The sequence below is a fragment of the Mobula hypostoma genome, chromosome 2, assembly GCF_963921235.1.
Source record: "Mobula hypostoma chromosome 2, sMobHyp1.1, whole genome shotgun sequence".
NCBI classification, from domain to species: Eukaryota; Metazoa; Chordata; class Chondrichthyes; order Myliobatiformes; family Myliobatidae; genus Mobula; species Mobula hypostoma.
The window spans coordinates 108,200,854-108,224,633 of NC_086098.1; the positions used below are offsets into that span (position 1 = coordinate 108,200,854).

At 40.9% G+C, this 23,780-nt stretch overlaps 1 protein-coding gene across 4 annotated transcripts in view; it reads left to right on the forward strand.

Annotated features, from left to right (window-relative positions):
• The window catches only part of cfap206 (cilia and flagella associated protein 206), a 51,386-nt gene that overhangs the window by 6,315 nt on the left and 21,291 nt on the right, over window positions 1–23,780 (forward strand). For all 4 annotated transcript variants that reach the window (XM_063040353.1, XM_063040354.1, XM_063040355.1 and 1 more), the window contains 6 exons: window positions 1,926–2,016; window positions 2,495–2,683; window positions 8,773–8,931; window positions 12,403–12,617; window positions 17,884–18,003; window positions 19,021–19,219. In XM_063040353.1, coding sequence (XP_062896423.1) covers window positions 1,926–2,016; window positions 2,495–2,683; window positions 8,773–8,931; window positions 12,403–12,617; window positions 17,884–18,003; window positions 19,021–19,219 — 973 coding nt within the window. The remainder of the gene's footprint in view (window positions 1–1,925; window positions 2,017–2,494; window positions 2,684–8,772; window positions 8,932–12,402; window positions 12,618–17,883; window positions 18,004–19,020; window positions 19,220–23,780) is intronic.

Below are 23,780 nucleotides of genomic sequence, written 5' to 3' on the forward strand. Positions count from 1 at the left end.
TAGAAAACCACCAATTGATTCATAGGTACTTGCTTTTTCTTCTCTCTGATCTAAATAAGACAAGGGTTAGCCTTCAGATAACGCTGGCAACACTTAGCAAGTCAGGCAGCACTTATAGATAGAAAAGAAGTTCATTCTTCATGTCAGAACTTCCATACTTCATGCCATCATCAGAACTTCCTGCAACACACATCAAAGTTGCTGGCGAATTTCCAGCATCTGCAGAATTCCTGTTGTTTGCAATCAGAACTTACTGCAAGTACCTTCGACCTGAAATGTTAACTGTTTCTGTTTTCGCAGATGCTGCCTGATCTGCTGAGTGCTTACAGCATTCGTGCATTTATTTCAGGTTCCCAGCATCTGCAATTTTATTTCCATTCTTTTCTAATCCCATGCTCTGCTCACCCATCTCTTACAGACTCTCACAAGAGGGGATATTGAGATGATGGGGACGGTGTGCAGTGATCGCTCTGTGCAGTTGATACTGTGTGTGATTTATGTGTGTCAGTTGGCTGCTTTGCTAGAAGTATAATTTAGGAACTTGACTGAAGGAATGCCTTAAGTTGTGGTGCGTCCTGCTATGAAGCATTGTAAATAACTTACCTGCATCAAATGTGACTACAGCACTGAATAAATACTATCATGGGCTGTTCTATGGTCCTCAAAACCTTTTCCACTGAATTGGTCCTTTGCAATTACACTCTTCCTTTGCATTTTGCATGCTTTTTATTAGAATTTAGAAGTTCCGTGGAATGTCTCTCCTTTTAATCATGTATGATAGTTGTAATAATGTTATTATTGGCCATGAAAGGAGGACAATACTATGGTGAGAAAAGGTAGTTTCCCTTTCCCCCATAAAAACTGTACTTCTATTATCTCAGGATTTTCCTTAATCTCTCTGCCAAAGTTATCTTATTTGACCTTCTGATTTTCTTCTTAAATACAATCCTATATTGCCTATACTCCTCCAGGGATTCAGTTGATCCCAGCTGCCTGTACCTGACCCGTGCCTCCTTGTTCCTGAACTATGTCTCAATATTCCTCATCAAACAGGGTTTCCTACTCCCGCTAGCCTTGCCTTCACAGTAACATGAACATGTAGGCCTTGAACTCTATCTTACTTTTAAAAGCCTGCCAAACATGTTTTTACCTGCACACGCATATCCCAATCAACTTTTGCAAACTTGCACACTGTTTAGCACTGTTAAAATTCATCTTGCCTCAATTTAGAACTTTAACCTGTAGACCATATTTGTCCCACTCCAAAACTAACTTAAAGCGGATAGAACTGTGGTCACTGGTCACAAAGTTCTCGTCTAGTGACTCCTCAGTCAGTAGGGGCCCCTGCCCCCTTTCCCAAGTGGGTCAAGATTTCCCTCTCCCTCATGGGGCATTTCATATATTGCCTGAGGAAACTTCCCTGAACACACTTAGCAAATTCCACCCATCTATGCCCTTCATATGATGCCAGTCTCAGCCCTTCATATGATGCCAGTCTCAGTCCATATGAGAAAAGTTAAAATTTCCTACTATGACAACCCTATTCTTACAGCCTTCTGCAGCCACCCTGCATATACATTCCTAACATCTAGTCTTGTCTGCACAGAGCGTATGTAGATAGAACTTACAACACACACAAAATGCTGGAGGAACTCAGCAGGCCAGGCAGCATCTATGGAAGAAAGTACGGTAGATGTTTCATGCCGAAACGTCAACTGTACTTTTTTTCCATAGATGCTGCCTGGCCTGTTGAGTTCCTCCAGCATTTTGTGTGTGTTTCTTGGCTTTTCAGCATCTGCAGATTCTCTCCTGTTTGTGATATAGAATTTACGGGTGGATTCTTCAATATTTTGGCTGCAAATTATTTTTCAATTCAATGTTTTTTTCTCTTCAGATTTCTTTTAAAACAGACATATATTTTCTAGGTTTGTGTGGACAGATTGCTTGAAACAGACCGGCCCTCTCTTGACACCATCAAGATGCAAATATATTTTGATATGAATTACACAACTAGAGGTTAGTTTCTCAGTATTTAAATTCTTCAGTAAAACATAATATGTAGTGGAATTTCTGGGAGTATCTTTGTTCATCTCCCTACCCCTTTCACGTTCCTGGACTTAACCATTTGTACTCCTGACTTCATTGAATCTCTGAACCAGGAAAGTTACCGCATAACTGAAGCTCATCCTATGTCCAGCTAAAACTTGCATTATGTAAGCAACATTGCTTGGATTCTGTGACAGGGTCCTATATTTGATAGATAATTTAGATAAGATGAAGAAATTAGTCCACTTGAACACTCAACTGTACCCAGCATTTTAAATAACCCTGGTAACTCAAATAATCTCAAATTAATGACAACATTTTCTGCCTTTGTTAATTAAATGAACCAGGAAAAATGTTGATACAGAATCCCATTTGTTGTTCTGTGTATAGCCTGAACGTTTCAGGAATTTAATAAAGAGCAGTCATTTTCATTCCTTTGCCACCCCAGCGGAATTCCTTTCAGAACATCGTTGTGTACTGGAGACTAGACTGGCTCCTGTACGCAGAGAAATCACAGATTGTCGTGCAAGGACACGAGAAGAGCTGGAATGTCTGTACCGCAAAGTCGTCAGCTACGTCCTGCTCCATTCTGGCCTTGGTTCCCCCACTGACATAAGTGTAGTAAGAGAGGCAACCGGTAGGTGATTTGATTTCTCTTCACATTTTAACATGTAACAACCACAATGTTAAAAAAAACTTACACTGCATAATGCTTTAATGTATATAGCCTGGGGAAAAGTACACACACAGGACAACAAATACTTTTTCAAGTTTTAATTCCATTATCTGTTTTAGACGTTTAAGTGCCAGAAGAGGGTCGCAAGACAAAATGAACAAATTTACAATCAGTTCTTGCCATTACAATCTCGGTTTAACTTTCGATTCACACCCTTGTGCATGGACAGAATTGTGTATGCAGTATAAAAATACCAGAACTGATACGGTAGTGGCAATCCTGAAGGAACACAATACAAACAACTTTAGAATCCCACCCACCCTGCATCTTAAACATAACAGCGAAAAATGTGAGTGAATACATCTCATCCAAGATGTACACATGTGCTGAACTTCCGAACAGAGACTAAACATTCACGTTATGCGGTTACATGCACAATCAGTCCTGATACAATAAAGTTAGACAAAAGGTACACTTTGGCACAACTTTTACAAGGTATTGACTGGTAGTTAAATTACAGGAAGACTGACCTACTTGGATGGTGAGGAACTTTCTATAAGCCACGCTACCAACGTCAATTTCTTCACTCGTGGAAATCTAAAGCATCCACACGTAAAACATGTCAAGTTACCGATATTCACGATCCACCAACAAGCATAAACGAATTCACATAGATATTGTCAATTGATGCTAACCTTCCTCACCATGCCCAGCCTCGGGGAGGAACTCAATTCCAATGCCCCAACACTGTCTTCAGCAGAAACAAAATGGTCTCCCCACTATCCCGCGCGTGCGTAATGACATCACCATCTCCCCTAAAGGTACAGACAACTATACTGGCATTACCCGGATGGGTGCCTAAGTACACTTTTAACGATGCTGAATAAGATCCGACGGTCACCCGGTTACATGTAAAACACCTCCAAAGTACCTTGTAGTGAAAAGTAATGGTGGAATGTACTGTATGCTAAGGATGGGAACTGACAGCGTGTCCAAAGACATACCTTTGGAGAGACATAAGTGGCTGCAGATGCTGGAATCTAAAGTAAAGAAAAACTGCTGGAGGAACTTAGTGAGTCAGGCAGCATCTGTGGAGAGAAATGTATGGTCTTTATTTCTTATTGACACCCTTAATCTTGACTGAAAGACTAGTGGGAGTAGCCAGTGCAAAGACATGAGAGGAAGGGGTGGAGCAAGAACTGGAAAGCAGTAAATGTTTGAAAGGGAGATGAAAATGGCCAGGAAAATGGATACGGGGACAGCATTCCAAAGATATAGGCAGAATTAAGAAACATAGTCACAGGTGGGTTGAAATGCAGAGGTCCAAAAGAGGCCATGTGTCCCTGGAGCATCTGCAGCTGAAGAAAAGCATAATGACATTAATATAACCAACACATATTCCACTCTCCCCTCCTACCCCTCCTCACAGTCCCCCACCCTGCTCTCATGACTGTACCCCTTCCCCACATGAAACCACCATGGTGGGCTTCACAGCTGAACAGGTGAGAAGACAGCTGAAACATCTCAACCCAAGCAAGGCCGCAGGACCGGATGGTGTCAGTACCAGGGTGCTCAAAGCCTGTGCCCCTCAGCTATGTGGAGTACTTCGCCATGTATTCAACCTGAGCCTGAGGCTCCGGAGGGTTCCTGTACTGTGGAAGACATCCTGCCTCGTCCCTGTGCCGAAGACGCCGTGCCCCAGCGGCCTCAATGACTACAGACCGGTGGCATTGACCTCCCACATCATGAAAACCTTGGAGAGACTTGTTCTGGAGCTACTCCGGCCTATGGTCAGGCCACACTTAGATCCCCTCCAGTTCGCCTACCAGCCCCGACTAGGAGTTGAGGATGCCATCGTCTACCTGCTGAACCGTGTCTACGCCCACCTGGACAAGCCAGCAAGCACTGTGAGGGTCATCTTTTTTGACTTCTCCAGTGCGTTCGACACCATCCGCCCTGCTCTGCTGGGGGAGAAGCTGACAGCGATGCAGGTGGATGCTTCCCTGGGGTCATGGATTCTTGATTACCTGACTGGCAGACCACAGTACGTGTGCTTGCAACACTGTGTGTCCGACAGAGTGATCAGCAGCACTAGGGCTCCACAGGGGACTGTCTTGTCTCCCTTTCTCTTCACCATTTACACCTCGGACTTCAACTACTGCACAGAGTCTTGTCACCTTCAGAAGTTTTCGGATGACTCTGCCATAGTTGGTTGCATCAGCAAGGGAGATGAGGCTGAGTACAGGGCTATGGTAGGAAACTTTGTCACAAGGTGTGAGCAGAATTATCTGCAGCTTAATGTGAAAAAGACTAAGGAGCTGGTGGTAGACCTGAGGAGAGCTAAGGTACCGGTGACCCTTGTTTCCATCCAGGGGGTCAGTGTGGACATGGTGGAGGATTACAAATACCTGGGGATACGAATTGACAATAAACTGAACTGGTCAAAGAACACTGAGGCTGTCTACAAGTAGGGCCAGAGCCGTCTCTATTTCCTGAGGAGACTGAGGTCCTTTAACATCTGCCGGACAATGCTGAGGATGTTCTACGAGTCTGTGGTGGCCAGTGCTATCATGTTTGCTGTTGTGTGCTGGGGCAGCAGGCTGAGGGTGGCAGACACCAACAGAATCAACAAACTCATCCGTAAGGCCAGTGATGTTGTGGGGATGGAACTGGACTCTCTGACGGTGGTGTCTGAAAAGAGGATGCTGTCTAAGTTGCATGCCATCTTGGTCAATGTCTCCCATCCACTACATAATGTACTGGGTGGGCACAGGAGTACATTCAGCCAGAGACTCATTCCACCGAGATGCAGCACAGAGCGTCATAGGAAGTCATTCCTGCCTGTGGCCATCAAACTTTACAACTGCTCCCTTGGAGGGTCAAACACCCTGAGCCAACAGGCTGGTCCTGGATTTATTTCATAATTTACTGGCATAATTTACATATTACTATTTAACTATTTATGGTTCTATTACTATTTATTATTTATGATGCAACTGTAATGAAAACCAATTTCCCCTGGGATCAATAAAGTATAACTATGACTATATTAAGGGGTGATGGCTGGTTTATTTTCCCTCTCAGTCCCACTCTTTTGCCTTCTCCCAGTACCCTTTGACACCCTGATTAACCAAGAACCTATCAAATTCCACTTTAAATACACCCAGTGAATTGGCCTCCACAGCCATCAGTGATGATGAATTCCACAGATTTCACCAGCCTCTCACTAGAGAAATTGCTTCTCATCTCTGTCCTATATGGGCATCCTTCTATTCTGAGACTGTGTTCCTTTGGTCCTAGACTCACCCACGATAGCAAATATTCTCTCCACATCTACTCTGTCTAGGCCTTTTAATATTCAATATATTTCAATCAGATCTCCCTTCATTCTTGTAAACTCCAGCGAATACAGACTCAGAGCCATCAAACACTCCTCATACCTAACCCTTTCCCAGATCCATTCTCGTGAACCTCCTCTGGACCCTCTCCAATGCCAGAACATCTCCTAGATAAGGGGGCCAAAACTGCTTACTGTATTCCAAGTGTGGTCTGACCAATGCCTTACAAAGCCTCAGCACTTTATCCTTGCTCTTATATTCTAGTCTTCTCAAAATGAATGCTAATGTTGCATTTGCCTTCTTTACCAACTATTTAGTCTGTGAGTTAACCTTTAGGAAATCCTCCACGGGGACTCCCTAGTCACTTTGCACCTCTAGTTTTGAATTTTCTCCCCATCTAAAAAACAGTTGAAACCTTTATTCCTTCTACTAAAATGCATGACCAATTCACTTCCTTACACTATATTCCATCTTCCACTTCTTAGCCCATTCTCCCAATCTCTCCATGTCCTTCTGCAGTCTCCCTGCTTCCTCAACACTTCCTGCCCCTCCAGCTATCTTCATATCATCTGCAAAGTTGGCCACAAAGCCATCAATTCCATCATCTAATTCATTGACATATAATGTGAAAAGAAGCAGTCCCAAGATCAACTCCTGCAGATCTCCACTAGTCACTGGCAACCAACCAGAGTAGGCACACTTTATTTCAACTCTTTGCCTCCTACCAATCAGCCCTAGTATCTTCTCTATAATATCATGGGCTGTTATCTTGTTTAGCAGCCTCATGTGCTGCACCTTGTCAAAAGCTTTCTGAAAATACAGTTTGTACAAATAAATAACATCAATTGACTATACTGCCTGTTAATTTTCTCAAAGAATTCCAACAGATTTGTCTGGCAAGATTTCCCTTTAAGGAAATCATGCTGACTTTGGCCTACATTATCATGCATCTCCAAGTACTGTAAAACCTCGTCCTTAATAATGGACTCCAACATCCTCCCAACCACTGAAATCAGGCTAACTGGCCTAAAATTTCCTCTCTTCTGACTCTCTCTCTTCTTAAAGAATGGAGTGACATTTGCAATTTCCATTTCCTCCAAGACCATTCCAGAATCTAGTGATCTTGAAAGGTCATTACAAATGTCTCTACAATCTCTTCAGATACTTCTTTCAGAACCTTGGGCTGTAGTCCATCTGGTCTATGTGACTTATCTAGCTTTAGACCTTTCAGCTTCCCAAGCACCCTCTTCGTAGTAAGAGTAAGTACACTCACTCTCAAATTTCTGGCATACTAGTAGTGTCTTCCACAGTCCCCCATTATTACCTCTCAAGAGTCATTTTCCAGCAGTCCAAAATCGAACCTCTGTTAGCCCTGACGAAGGGTCTCGGCCTGAAACGTCGACTGTACCTCTTCCTAGAGATGCTGCCTGGCCTGCTGCGTTCACCAGCAACTTTGATGTGTGTTGCTTGAATTTCCAGCATCTGCAGAAATCCTGTTGCCTGCCTCTCTTTTACTCTTTGTAAATCTGTAAAAACTTTTGGTATCTGCTGATATTATTGGCTAGCTTACCTTCATGTTTCATCTGTATTTGACTTGTCAGCCACTGTTGCCTCATCCTCCCTTTAGAATAGTCAGAGCATAGAATTGAAAGAGCTTTGAAATAGTTGTTTATGGAGCTGTAGAGGTGAAGAGGGAAACATTGGAGTACTCAGACGGAGATGAAAGAGCAGCTAAAAATGACAGCATCAGTCTTGATGAGTTAATGACTGAATTAGTTAACGTGAAGCTGAGTGCTTTGGAATGTGTATTAACAACCTGAAATTGGGAGTAGCTAAAACGCAAAGTTTGAAACTCAACTGTAAGTCAAATAGAACATTAACTAAACAAGTACTGTTGCATTCAGCTCAAGCAATCACTTGAGGACAAAGATGTAACAAAGTGTGCAGACTTCTGGTGGACATTGAATAAAATTACTCAATGCTGATGCTGCCTTGAAGCAAGTTCATGATTTTTGGCCATATCTCCCGTTGTTTGTCTTGTGCAAATCCTGTAGGAAAGGATAGTTTGGAGATGTCACTATGAAGAGATTCACAGATTTAGCAGAAGGAATGAGCTTGTCACAATATTGGGACCAGGTAGTCCCTGAAAGCATAGGCTGATATTTCCTGACTGGTGTAGTTTCCATGGAAGATTAATGACATTATTTTTTTACACCTTATTAATTAAGATTACCTTAGTGCCTGTATCAGTGCAGAAATATAAAGTTCCTCTTTGAGATTGGTCCATGCTACCAATGTAACATCACTAGTGACATAATCAGCAATGACCAATCAAATCAGATTCCTGTTCTTTACGCAAGGCACATTGATATCAACTCTTGGCAAACTGCAACTTAACCAAATCAAAGTAATTGTGAGAAGTTGCTTTCCGATTGCTGATATACTCTTGGAACCTATATTATCAACATTATTGTTAAAATAGTAGGTAGTCAGTGACTGTAAAAAGCCATTGGACTGTAATAATTGTAAAATTTAGATTTCCTAGGGGGGAGGAGAGACCACCCATAAAATCTAATTGTTTAACAAATCGCAAAAATTGAGCATACCCAAGAGGAGGCACTTTCAAGATTATCATGTGTAGAGTTTTTCTTGAAAACTGTGAAACATTCTGTTTTGATTTTGCTTTCTGTGATTTTTTTTTGCTTCCTGTAGCTGCTCTGCAAAGCGTCTTTCCACAGACAGAACTGGGTACCTTTCTTGCCCTCACAAAAAAGGACAAGGAACGGCAGCTGAATGAACTCAGCATGATTGTCACTGGCATCCGACTGTTCAACAAAAACTGCAAGAAGGGTGGCGAGGGTATTGATGACTGTAAGTATTGTGAAACACATTTCCGATTGCTTTGGTGACTTCCTCATTTCTAAACAGTTAAGTGAAAACAATCCTTGAAATCGCATTCTTTGAATTTTACGAGTAAATACCCAATTTCATTTTTAATCTTTTTATGTGATACTCTAACATAGTACCTGGCAGAAAGGGTTGTGGTTGAAGATTAATGATCCTAGCCCCAGGATTTCACTGCTGGTGTTCCTCAGAGACCAGGTCACAACCATCTTCAAATCCTTTCTTAATGACCTTCCTTTCTTCATAATATCAAAAGTGGGATTATTCGCCAGTGATGGCTCAGCGTTCATTTCTATTCACAAGCCTTCAGGTAATGAAATATTTGAGACTCTATGGATGAATAAAAACATAAATAATAATTTGGGACTAAAGTAAGAGATGTACATTAGAAATCAGAAAAATAGAGGGCTATGGGTAACCATAGGTAATTTCTAAATTAAGTACATGTTTGGCACAGCATTGTGGGCCGAAGGGCCTGTATTGTGGTGTAGGTTTTCTATGTTTCTACATTAAATTTGTAAACAACAGCAGAGTTCCTTGATAAGACAAAGTATAAAAAGAATTGGGAGAGTTTAAAATAAACATTTCGAAGGCAAAGTGGAACTGTGAACAAAGTGGAACTAAGTTATTAAGGAACACAAAGCAAAATAATGAACTATTTAACTATCACATCAATAATAAAAGGAAGATTGTGAATAGAGCTATTAAGGATAGACAGGCCATTATAAATAATAACAGTGAAATAACAGAAGTATTAAATCTTTATTTCACTTTGATATTTACCATAGATTGGAACAGATGAACATAATGATGATGAATTTTTTTGAGAGAATTTTAGCACAGTAACAGGCCCTTCTGCACCACCCAGTTACAGCATGTGACCAATTAACCTCATGACCTGTACATCTTTGGAACATGAGAGTAAACTGAAGCACCCAGAGGAAACCCACGTGGTCACAGGGAGAATGTAAGAACTCCTTACAGGCAGTGGTGGAAAATGAACCCAGGTCACTGGCACTGTAATAGCGCCAGATGCTGTTAGAACATAGAAACATAGAAAACCTACAGCACAATACAGGCCCTTCAGCCCACAAAGCTGTGCTGAACATGTCCCTACCTTGGAAATTACCTAGGGTTACCCATAGCCCTCTATTTTTCTGAGCTCCATGTACATAATTCAGGAGTTTCTTAAAAGACCCTATCGTATCTGCCTCCACCACTGTCACCGGTAGCTCATTCCACGCACTCACCACTCTCTGCGTAAAGAACTTACCCCTGACATCTCCTCTGTACCTGCTTCCAAGCACCTTAAAACTGTGCCCTTTCGTGCTAGCCATTTCAGCCCTGGGAAAAAGCCTCTGACTATCCCCACATTCTGACCATAATTTCAATATTGTGTTTCTAATTTGTAAAGATACCATTCACGTGTTACATATTGGAACGTGTGAATCTAAGTGGGGAGAAATGCAAGGAGGTCTCGGATTACAAATACATCAATCACTAAAAGTTGCACTAGAGGTTTGTAGGGCCATGAAGAAGATGTATTCTATAGGCAGGATGATGCAACCATGACTGACAAGAGAGGTCCAAGGCAACATAAGAGACAAAGAGAAGGCATATAATAGAGCAAAAATTAGTGGGGAGCTTTTAAAAACCAACAGAATGCAACTAAAAAAGTCATAAAGAAAGAAAAGATGGAATATAAAGGTAAGCTAGCCAAAAATATTAAAGAGGATACCAAAAGTTTCTTCAGATATATAAAGTGTAAAAGAGAGTTGAATGTGATATCAGAATGCTGGAAAATGATACCAGAGAGGTAGTAATGAGGGACACGGAAATGGCAGATGAACTGAATAAGTGTTTTGCATTTTGCTTTACTGTGGAAGATACTAGCAGTATGCCGGAAGTTCAATTGTGTAAAGGGCAGAAGTGTGTGTAGTTGCTATTACTAGGGAGAAGGATCTTGGGAAACTGAAAGGTCTGAAGGTAGATAAGTCACCTGGACCAGATGGTCTTCATCTAGGGTTCTGAAGGAAGTGGCTGAAGAGATTATGGAGGCAGTAGTAATGATTTTCAAGAATCACTAGATTCTGGCATGGTTCCAAAGGATTGTAAAATTGCAAATGTCACTCCACTCTTCTGGAAGGGAGAGAGGCAGTGGACAGGAAATTATAGGCTAGTTAGTCTGACCTCAGTGGTTGGAAAGTTGTTGGAGTCAATCATTAAAGATGTGGTTTTAGGGTACTTGGAGGCACATGATAAAATAGGCCATAGTCAAATGGCCTAATTCTGCTCCTATCTTATGGCCTTATGCTCATATTATAATCAACGTGAGGGAGAGGATTGTTTGGAATGGTAATTAGCCAGTTGGGTTAGAGTTCTGGGCTGGGGTTTGTGATTATGGACCTGTGAGCTAGAAGCATTAAGCACATCTGTTGAAACCAGAGAGGTGTGGGAGCAAACACCAAGAAATTCAAAGTCAATACCTGTGTTCCCTTGGTATTTATACTTCTGGGTGGTCCTATCAGAATTCCAGGTGTATCAGTGAAAGGAGAAGCTAATATCTTATAATAATATTATTTATTGTCTCTGTCAAGTAATAGAACTGCTAAAAGCTGAAGAAGTGAAATCTGTATGAATAATTAAAACAGAGGGAAGTGGGGATGGAGGTGAAGTATGTAGGTAGGGATCCAATAAAATTGATGTAAATGAAAATCTGGGCATCAATTATGAATAAAATTTAGCTTAAGACTCTAATGCTAACAATTCTGATGACAATTTAAGCTAATTACATATACTTGCACAGATCTATATCCTATCCTTCCATTCCCTAGCTGTTCATGTGCTCATCTAAATGCCTCATAAATATTGTTATTGTATCTGCTTCAGTTTAGGATTCGTTAGTTAAATTGGCTAGTTAAACATTCAAGATTCAAGATTGTTTATTGTCACTCTTCTGTACACAAGTGTAAAGTAGAACGAAGCGTTTGTTGCTCTGGATCTGATGCAGCTTAAAAAACACAATAAGCATAAAGAGTAAAATAAGAAAACAAAAAAACAATAAATATAAGTATAAAAGCAATCCTATAAAACATAATGCATAAATAAGCTGATATATACGTAGACGGATTGTATGTACATGAGGTGATGTGTAAGTTGTGAAGGTGAGTTGGGTTCATTGGTGGGGGTGTCGATCAGCTGAGGTGGAAGTAACTATTTGTGTCTCTGAAGTTTATGGCATGAATGTGGTGCAGCCTCTTCCCTGATGGGAGTGGGACAAACAGTCCATAACCTGGGTGGACGTGGTTCTTCATGATATTGCTGGCCTTTCTATACATCTGACATTGATGGTAATGTGCTGGGCAGTTTTAACTACCCTTACTAGAGCCCTCCTGCCTGCTGCAGCCTTGCCTAACTAAAATATGTTTTCAATAACAGTACCTGCCATTCTCAATGAAGCTCTGCCTGCAACCAAACAAAACGTGGAGACTGAGCTGCAAGCTACTCGGCAGCTGATTTACCACTACACAGCTATTATCGAGAGGCTGGAGAAAAGCCGGCAACAGTGCTACGAAACAGATGGTCTCCATGATAAGCTGAAGGAGGCTTTGTTCAATGTGAGGCAGCATGAACTCTTTCTATGTATCATCGTGGTAAGCAATCAAAAGATTCAAATGATATGGAGTGAAACAGCACAGAAACAGGCCCCGCAACCCAACATTCTATGGTGGCCATCAAGTACCGATCTACTGTATATTCATCACATATGCTATTTATTAGAAAGCATTAATGTTCTCCATACAATATTGTATAGAGAGGGTGAAGGTATGCAGGCTTTAACTGTCATGGTTCCATTTGGCTGTTCCCCTTTAACGCTCCTTTCTCCCTGATTATGCCCTAATTCCAGTCATTAGATTTCCAATTGCTGCTAGTTTACTTAATTGCAGTACACCTGGTTTTCATCAGAGACTGTGAAATAAGTATGATGGCATCACTAGCACAGGTTGCCAGTTTGTTTGTCTATTCTTGTGAGGTACTTCATTCTCTTGTCTGATTTGAACCCTTAGTTCTAAGTTTAGTTCTAAGTTCAGCTCTAGTTTCAAGATCGTCCCTGTAAATTCTGTCTCCTTGTTAAGATTCCTCCAGTTTGCTGTTCTACGATCACGTCTATGCCAGCATCCCCAACTCAGTTGACGTGCTGATGTCCTGTACTTGGGTTCTCCTCAGTCACCCCGTGCAACATTAACCCATCAGGTTGGGTGAGAATAGATCCAGGGGTATTAGGTTTAGAGGAGTCTAAGGGGAAACTTCTTCACTCAAAGGATGGTGTAAGTGTGGAATGAGCTGCTAATGGTAGATTCAGTAGATCCAGGCAACGCTCAGTTAGGCAGCATCTATAGAAAAGGGAACAGTTGACATTTAAGGCTGAGACTCTTCATCAGGATGGGAATGGGGTGGAGCACCAGAGGAAGGTGATGGGCAGGTAATAAGATAAGATGAGTGAGGGGAATGGGAATAGTGAAGGGGTGGGGGGGGGGGTCAATTACCGGAAGTTCAAGAAATCGATGTTCGTGCTACCAGGTTGGAGGCCATCCAGACAGAGTATAAGGTCTTGCTCCTCTAACCTGAGTATGGCTTCATCGCGACAGTAGAGGAGGCCATGGACTGACATGTCGGAATAGAAATGGTAAGTAGAATTGAACTGGGTGGCCACCAGGAGTACTTGCTTTTTCTGGTGGACTTTATCTTGGCATGAACATCGATTTCTCAAACTTCATTCCCCAGTCTCGTTTGCCTCATGTCTTCTCTTCTTACCTGCCCATCACCTCCCTCTGGTGCTCCTTCCCCTTCCCTTTCTTCCATAGTCCTTTCCTATCAGATTCCCCCTTCTCCAGCTCTTTATCTCTTTCACCAATCAACTTCCCAGCTCTTTACTTCACTTCCTCCCCCTCTTTCAGTTCCATCTCTCATCTGCCACCTTGCATTTCTTCCTCCCCACTTCATTTCCAGTCCTGATAAAGTGTCTTGGCCCAAAGCATCTACTGTTTCTCCTTTTCATAGATGCTGCCTGGCCTGCTGAGTTCCTCCAGCATTTTGTCTGTGTTGCTTCGGATTTCCAGCATCTATAGAGGTTTAGTATCACTCGCACATGTGGTGAAATGTGTTGCTTTGCAGCAGTATATATAAAATTAAATAAGTACTGTATAAAGAGACTGAGGTAGTGATCATGGATTCAGAAATCTGATAGCAGAAGGGAAGAAGCTCAAAGTTGAAAGTAAATTTACTATCACAATACGTGTATGTTATCATGTACAACTCTGAGATTCATTTTCTTGTTGGCATACTCAATAAATGTATAGAATAATAACCATGACAGAACCAATGAAAGACCACCCAAAAAGGGCATCAACCAGAGTGCAGAAGACGACAAACTGCAAATACAAATAACAAATAAATAAGCAAGAAATATTGAGAACATGAGATGAAGAGTCCTTGAAAGTAAGTCCATTAGTTATGGGAACATTTTAATGATGGGACAAGTGAAGTTTTCCCCACTGGTTCAAGAACCTCATGGTTGAGAGATAATAACTGTTCCTGAACCTGGTGGTGTGAGTCCTGATGCTCCTGAATCTTCATTCTGATGAATAGGGCATGTCCTGAGTGGTGGAGGTCCCTGATGATGTATGCTATTTCTTGTGAACGTGTTTATTGTTGATGTGCTCAATAGTGGGGAGGGCTTTATCTGTGATGGACTGGGTCGTATCCACTACTTTTTGTAGCCCTTTCTGTTCAAGGGCATTGGTGTTTCCATACAGGTTGTGATGTAGCCAGTCAATATACTCTCCGCTACACACCACCCTCCCCCATACCAGATGGTGATGCAGCCAGTTAGAATGTTCTTCACAGTACATCTGTAGAAATTTGCTCGAGACTTTGGTGACATACCAAATCTCCTCATACTCCTAATGAAACATAGCCGCTGTTGTGCTTTCTTTGTAATTACATCAATATGTTGGGCCCAGGATAGATAATCAGAGATGCTGACACCCAGAAACTTGCAATTGTTCAGCCTTTCCACTTCTGGTCCTTTGATGAGGACTGGTCTGAGTCTCCTTCCTGAAATCCAGAATCAATTCCTTGGTCTTTCTGATGTTGAGTGCAAGGTTGTTGCTGTGACACCACTCACCAGCTGATCTATCTCACTCCTGTACGCCTCTTCATCACCATCTGAAGTCCTGTCAACAATCGTTGTCATCACCAAACTTATAGATGGCATTGAGTAGGTGACATCAAAGAAACCAAATTGAGAAAGTGAAGAATAAGCAGTATAAATAATACATATCATGTACTTCAATGCTCAGTAATGGATGTACTTGAACCTAAAACATAGTCCTTTATAATGGTAACATGATATAAAACTTTACCATCCCTTTCTTTGAATTACACAATTACAAAGTCCTTTCCTTCATGAATACATGAGGAGTATTCCCGTAAAACTTTGAAGTTCAAAGTGTCTATAGAATAATAGATGTAAACAGGATCTGTAAACAAATCAGGAACTGTAAACAAACTGTTAATGCAGATAATAAATAAAAAGCAATAAATAACAAGCATGAAATTACAAGATAAACGAGTCCTTAAATGGGCGTAGTTATCCCTTTTTGTTCAAGAGCCTGATGGTTGAGATACAGGTAGTGACACCCAGGAATTTAAAGTTAGTGACCCTCTCCACCTCTGATCCTTAATGAGTCGTATTCTTCACCTGGTTGCCCTCTTGTTCTTAGTATACTTAGAAAATGCTTTGGGATTTACAGTAATGTCGTCTGTCGTCATATTTTGTGCCCACCCCTGTTTGTCCAATTTTTTTTTACTGTATCCCCTTACATTTTCTATATTAAGAGCCCCTATTTTTCATTCCATACATTTGAAATTTTTTATTTATTTATCCAACCCTTAATAACTCTGGTGTGTGGCCAAGTGGTTAAGGCGTCGGTCTAGTGATCTGAAGATCACTAATTTGAGCCTCAGCTGAGGCAGTGTGTTGTCCTTGAGCAAGGCACTTAACCACCCATTGCTCTGCAACGACACTGGTGCCAAGCTGTATGGGTCCTATTGCCCTTCCCTTGGACAACATTGGTGGCGTGGAGAGGGGAGACTTGCAGCATGAGCAACTGCTAGTCTTCCATACAACCTTGCCCATGCCTGGAAACCTTCCAAGGTGCAAACCCATGGTCTCACGAGACTAACAGATGCCTATATATATAAAATAACTCTTGACATTCAGAGTTGCTTGGACTTGCTGTCCTTAACTTTCACCCTATAACTCTCCTCATTTCAGTTCTAAATGTCTCCCCCATCAAATATAGTCCTACCTGCAAGTAGCTTCTAATTTAGGTCCTGCTTCATGATATTGAAATTGATTTGAAGGAAAAAAAATTTGTTACTGATTTATTCTTCAGCCTAGGGAGCATTTTTTATGGTAACTACAAACCTAAATAACAGCATGCGTGTGACAAGTTAAAGTGATCCAAATAACTTCAGTGTACACGTGATTTATTACTTAAGTAGAGATTTGCTTAGTTAAAATAATGATTTTTAGAATGTAGCCTTAATGGACTTCAGTAAGGCTTTTACGTTTGGATATATACTGGGTAGGTAGGTCGTGTAGTAAGTTTTTCTGTGCAGCTTCTGCACTTTAGCGGCTCTTTTTATACTAATTCGGCATAAAATCTGGCTGTTCTAATGACAGGTCCTATGGGCAGCTTACCAAGAACAGGTAGTGGAATATCAGGTAGAGAGACAGCTGGTTTTGAAGGTCGTGCAGCAGTATTCCAGGTAGGGTGCCATGGTAGCATAGTGGTTATAGCAACACTCTTACAGCTTAGGCATTCCAGAGTTCAGAATTCAATCCCAGTGCCGTCTGTAAGGAGTTTATGTTCTCCCTGTGTACCGCATGGGTTTTCTCCGGGTGCTCTGGCTTCCTCCTACAGTCCAAAGACATAACAGTCAGTAGGTTATTGGTCATTAAAAATTGTCCTGTGGTTAGGCTACTGTTAAATGGTGGGGCGGGGGGGTGGATTTCTGGGCAGAGCAACTTGGGCTGAAGGGCTTGTTCCACACTATCTCTAAATACATAAATAAAAGTTATTGTTGGGAATAAAAAGAATCAGCAATTTAGAGGGGCAAAATTTTATTGCATTAATGCAAATGAAGCAGGCATGAAAAAGTGCACAAAATTTACAAGATTGTCATTGCTGGCTGTGAAGGGGCCATTTAAGGAACACCCAAAATAATGTCCATATTGGATGCCTTACGTTGTCCCCAAGTGACCACAGAAGCAGTCTATCCATCTGATTGTGCCAATGCTGGGTCTTTTCAATTGCCATTATGGTTTAGCTCCCTTATGCTGGCCCTGCAATTTTATTCCACTACAGTTTCCTTTTGAAAACGTTACTGTTGATGCTGCACCAAGGAGTGAAATTTCCTCCAAAGTTTGCCAAAAACGTCCCTGCACAACTTTTGTGAACAGGCCCTTTCACAGAGTCAGTCATGAATTCAGATCAGACTTTTGCCTTGATTTTATTGGTGAGTACCAGGAAGTTTGGGGAATCTGAGTTAAGTCCCAGTCACTTGCAAATGTTGTGATTAATAGTTTATTAAGCAGGCTCACGTGAAGGTGTACCTGAAATAAACATGGAAGCTGTCAGGTTGGTGTGTTTACCAACAGGTTATCTTTCTTTGCAGATTTGCTTCAATCCTGCCATCTCTCCCATTGCATGTTTATAAAGTGCCAGTTAGAAATCCAACTTCCATCACTCTCGTACACACACCTACACCCACTCCCCCCACATTGGTTACCACTTAGAAGTTATTGCTCGCCCTTTTTAACATCATACGTTTTCACTCTTTCTTATGCAGAATGAAATCATCACATGTGCCAAACAGGTTGAAATGCGACAGCAGCAATTCGACAAACGGATGGAAGAGTTGAACGCTGTGGTTAAGTCAAAGGCAGCAGTGCCCACTGCACAAGTATATGTAGGTATTGCCCTCAAGAGTTTAGGCCTTCTGTTTCAAATCTAATAGAACTTTGTAACCTGTGTCCCTATCTTTCTTGAGGATTGTGTTTCTTTGTTGCCATTTGAAATTGAGAAAAATGGCTCCATTTATCCTCCTTATTCCTTGACATGAACCATCTGAAATGGGAAAGGTGGGATTAATACAGATGGTGCCCACTGGTAAGTATGAATGTGATGAACGAAAATAGCTTTTCCATGCTCTGTGACTCTGTGACTACAAAAGTTCTGAGGCTTCTTGAATGAACAAATTTACAATGAAGAATTGGAGGCTGGGAAGATCTTTGGGGGAACAAGTTAATAACTTCTTTCCCAATGGACAACCAGGAGTCAGGTGTCCATAGGCAAATAATATTTTTTTAAAAACTGTATAAGCCATTATTTTAGAAAAAATGAGTTTGGTCTGGAAAATCATTGGGACTGGAGGAGGCATGCAGAAGTGATACTGCAGAAGATGAACGACTGTTATGTGAGCCCATTACTGCAAAATTCATAGCTCTTGAGGCACAAGCTGCAGTTTAATAATTGCCGCGGCCTTCGTAGAGAACAACTTTATATTAATAATGTAATGTGAGCATTTTAATTTCTCTTTAATGCATTGTCTTTGTTAGTGGGATGAGGGATCGCAGGCTGGGTCATCATTCATTATCCATCTCTAATTGCCTTAGACTCAAGTGTTCAGGGGCAGTAACAGTGCTGTCAGTCTGGAGTCACATGTGAGGCTGTCCAGGTAAAGGCAGCTGATTTATTTTGCTTGGGGGACAGCAATGAACTAGATGGGTTTTCATAACAATCCTACTTCCAGTTACTGAAACATTTTATTTAATTCTAGACATTTTTAGTTAATTTTAATTTCCCCAGTTATCATTGTGCAATTCAACGTCTTGCCTGGGGTTTAATAATTCTGGCCTCTGTCCGGTAACCTAACTACACTAATGTATCATCCATTCTGTATGTTACTTTATGTTGGTTTTGGCAGCCTCATTTTATTAGTCTCTCCAACCTGTGGAGCTCTTTCCAAGATGAGATGGTGCTGCTCAGCGTCTTCAGCAATTTGGTAACCAATTTAGATCCATACTTGGGAACTCACTCACAACTGTTTCCAAATGGTGTCATCGGGCCCTTGCTGGAAGGAGTGGAAGTGAAAACAGATGAAGAGAGACTAAGTGAGGTATCAGGTATGTTGGAAAAGGGACAAGAATTTTATCACTTTCATGGATTTTGCACTCTTGAACTGCTGCTTTGGAGCAGCAAGAGTCAGGGAGCTGTCCAGCAAGACAGATTCAAAGACTATTTTATGTTCATTCTATTTTCTTTTCCTGAAAACAATTTTGAGAAATGTTAACAAGAATCTGTTGTAACATCCCTATTAATACAATCTATGATTCAACTGACACAATATAGTTTTGCTCCCCCTGTTATAGGAGAGACATTGTCAAGCTGGAGTGGGTGCAGAAGGGATTTATGAAGACTACCTGGACTTGAGGGCCTGTGTTATAAGGGGATGTTGGCCATACTGGAACTTTATTCCTTAGAGTGCGGGGGAAAAAAAGTGATGACCTTATAGTAGTTTATAAAATCTTGAGGGGAATGGATAAAGTGGCTAGGCATAGTCTTTTTCCTAGGGTTGGGGAGTCCAAAACAAGGGAGCTCAGATAAGAGGGGAGATGCTTGAACAAGACCTGAGAGGTAACTAACTTACACAAAAGGTAGTGAGTACTTGAAATGAGCTGCCAGAGAAGGTGGTCAATGTGGGTAAAATTGCAGCCTTTAAGAGGCATTTAGATAAGAACATGGAGAGGAAAGGCTTGCAGGGTTACGGGCCAAATGAGCACAACTGGGACTAGCAGGGAAGATGCTGTGGTCGGCATGGACCATTGGGGCCAAAAGGCCTGTTTCCATGATAACACTCTTGAGAATAATCAGAGCTGAATCAGGTCAATAAGAAGCAGATTTGGGTGGGAAAGATGCACATTTTACAACCCTCTTCACTGTCTTAAATGGGGAATTCATTCAATCATTCAAATCAGGAAGCTGAACCATTCGGCTCCATTTTCCATTATGAGTCTCTGTTTAAAATAATTTTCCTGCAGCCTTAGTGGCTGCAGCATCAAAGGATGGCACTGTTGATAAGAGTAATCTTTTCCCTCAATGATTGTAAATCCTTTCTTGTTCTTTTAGCTTTTTATCAAACCCAGTTTTATCCTTGGTCCTACCATATATTTGATGTTATCATAATCTTAATGAGTGTGATTTTAAAAAACATTTAGTTTCACTCTTCTATTGACAGTATGTTTTTAATTGCCATCAAAATATATTAATAACCATAAGTTCATTTATTGCTTGCTTGCATCAAGAGACCTTTAAGATGAGGAATAAGCAGTCAAAGTTATGAGTTATGTTAAATGCTAGAAAGAGAGGAATGTCCCATCAAATGAGGTTCAACAGGTTGGGTTTGTATTATTTGAGTTTAGGAGATTGAGGAGAGAACTTATTAAAACATATAAAATCATAATAGGGCATTAATAGGAGAGACATTAAGATGTTTTCACTCATGAGCATACCTGAAAAAGGGTACATAATTACCAGAAAAGGGGCTGGTCTCTTAAAATAGGGGCATATAAGAATTTGATCCCACTGTGGGCAGTGTGCCTCTGGAATTCACTGCCCACAGACTTGGTATTTGGAAGTGGAAATAGATAAATTTTTGAATTGACGGTTACAGTATGTGGATCGGGCACAGTGCAGCTGTTACAGTCTGTGTTAGATGAGCAATGCTCATATTGAAATATGAAGCAGGCTTAAAGGTCAAGGATAGCTGCCTCTTATTGTGTTCATGTATTTCAACATGCAAAATTTTGTATATTATGTAAGTTCTTAGAAACTGGGAAGAAAGATAGCTGGGTGGGGTAGAGGCAAGTTCAGGTAAAAAAAATAAAAGAACTGGAAACCAAGTGGACTGTAACTAATAGGAATCTGGATCTGACCAAAAAGACTTATCCTTTCTTGCTAAAGCTGTTGACATCCTTACTTCCAGTGTCATGATTCAGTGAGTTTGATATGGTTAGCCAGGGTAAACATTATGTTCCCAAACTAACTTAGCAAGCATGTCACCTTTCTGAGAGAAGAGCTGCCCCTTCCTTTGCAGTATATATTTTCAAAATTCTTATCTTTTACAAATAAGGTAAGTCTTATCCTTTTAAAGCAAATCAATGGGTTGGAAAATAAAATAAATACAGGTGCCAGAAATCTGAAATGTAGACAGAGATTGCTGGCAATACGTAGCAGGGAGACAGTATCGGTGAAGATAGTTAATGATACAGGCGGAAGATCTTGCATCAGGATTGGCTGGGCAGACAATTAGATAATGTTCTTTGTGGCTTTTGTTTGTCTTGTTCAAAGGGAATTTATTATCAAAATACATATACGTTACCATATACTACCTTGAGATTCATTTAGGAATCAATGTGACTCTAACAATTTCAGAAAAACAGCCAGAACTGGTTACCAGACATATCAGCTATAGTTAACTACATACTGTTCATTCGCCGCCTCCTACTTGACATTGAAAGCAATTGTGTCAACAGGACAGCCTTGGTCTCTGCCTTTTCACAAAATCCTTTTTTATTGATTTATTGATTGATTGTTATGGAATACACAGTAAATTGTAGCAGCTTAAATCGGCAAGGAATAAAAGGATACAGCTCTAATGCAAGCAATTGGGCTGAGTGTGGGTGGGCAAAAGTGTGAGCTGGTGGCCATTTTTCTGTGCTGTATGATTTAGCAACTGCACTGGTAAGTAGGGATGAGAAAATTTGACCGAAGATCTATAAGAGAACCTCCTCAGTGGTCAGGCATAACTGTGAAGAGAGATCAGGGTAAATACGTTCTACCAATAATCTTTCATTAGGCAAAAGTTTATTGAACTAAAATATTGCGTTTTTCTGTATCTCCCACATATGAGGCTGCTAAACAGGATGAGAGCACATGGCATTACAGGAAGGATACTAGCTTGGAGGGAAGATTGGCTAACTGGGAGAAGGCAAAGAGTGGGAATAAAAGGGGCTAGATGGCTGCCAGTTACTAGTAGTGTTCCTCAGGAGTCGGTGTTGGGCCCATTACTTTTCACATTATATATTAATGATCTGAATGATAAAATTTACAGCTTTGTGGCCAAGATTGTGGATGAAACAAAGACAGGTGGAAAGTTAGACAATGCTGAGGAATTAGGGAGTCTGCAGAATGACTTAGACAGATTAGGAGAAAAGGCAAATAAGTGGCAGCTGGAATACTGTGTAGGAAATTATATGGACATTCACTTTGGAAAAAGAATAAAGGCACAGACTATTTTCTAAATGGGGAGAAAATTCAAAATCAGAGGTGCAAAGGGATTTGCAAGTCCTAGTGGAGGATTCCCTAAAAGTTAAGTTGCAAGTTCAGTTGGTAGTAAGGAAGACAAATGCAATGCTAACATTTGTTTCCAGATGACTAGAATATTCTGTAAAAACAAAGGTGTAAGGCTGAGGCTTTATAAGGCATTAGTGAGACTGCATCTGGAATATTGTGAACAGAGATGGATGCCATATCTAAGAGAGAATGTGTTTGAGTTAAAGAGGATCCAGCGGAGGTTTATGAGAATGATCCCAGGGATGAATGGCTTAACATATGAGGAGCATTTGACTTGCTTGCACTTGTTGGAGTTTAGAAGAATGAAGAGGGATCTCATTGAAAGCTACCAATTTTGAAAGTTATAGATGGAGTAGATATGGAGAAGATGTTTCCAGTAGTAGGAGTATATAGGACCAGAGACCACAGCCTCAGAATTGAAGGATAGCCCTTCAGAACAGAGATGAGGAGGAATTTATTTAGCCAGAGAATGGTGAATTCATTGCCGGAGATGGCTGTGGAGGCCAAGTCATTGGGTAGATTTAAAGCAGAGGTGATAGGTTCTTGATTGATTAGTCAGGGTGTCAAAGATTACAGGAAGAAGACAAGAAAATGGGATTGAGGAACAATAAATCAGCCATGATCAAATAGTGGAGCAGACTTGATGGGACAAATGGCCTAATTCTGCTCCTACGTCTTGTGTTGCTATGGTCTACAGATGATTCCTGACCAGTTGAGTATTTCCAGCATCTGTTCCTGAGTGAGAGTAAATGGAAGTGCAAACTAAGAACCAATAGGAAGTTTTGAATGAGATTTGTTTCTCTTCATTGGATTCTGAGATCAAGCACCTCTTTTCTTCCCCTGGGGTTTTTTTGGACTCGCGTGTCAATCTACTTCCGAGTCTAAAATGATACACTGAGGAAATACAGTAGTTGCTTATGACATTGGCATGTAATTCTCATTTCTGATTATCATCCGCATTTCATAAACATTTATAAATGTTGTGTAGAACTCACTCCACAATCAATTTGTTTTATAGCTGTGCTGGGTTGATTCATAAAGGAAGCCCATTTTGGCTAAAAACCAGAAAGTACAAGTTACATGGGATAATGTTTTTTCCTTTGGTATATTTTAGTAAGAATTGGTAGAGAAATAAAAGAATACTAAAAGCTTATCTTCCTTCACTTCTTCATTATGTGTAAAGTCTACGCTTCTTTGTATTTTTTTGATCCTGTGTTTCGTCATGCTTCCTCTTTCAGGCATATATGGCTTTCTGTCCACCACTACTCACTGCTCTCGTTTTGAGTCTGTGTCTCACTTAACTCCCACTCCGTCTGACTGTGACAATTGCAA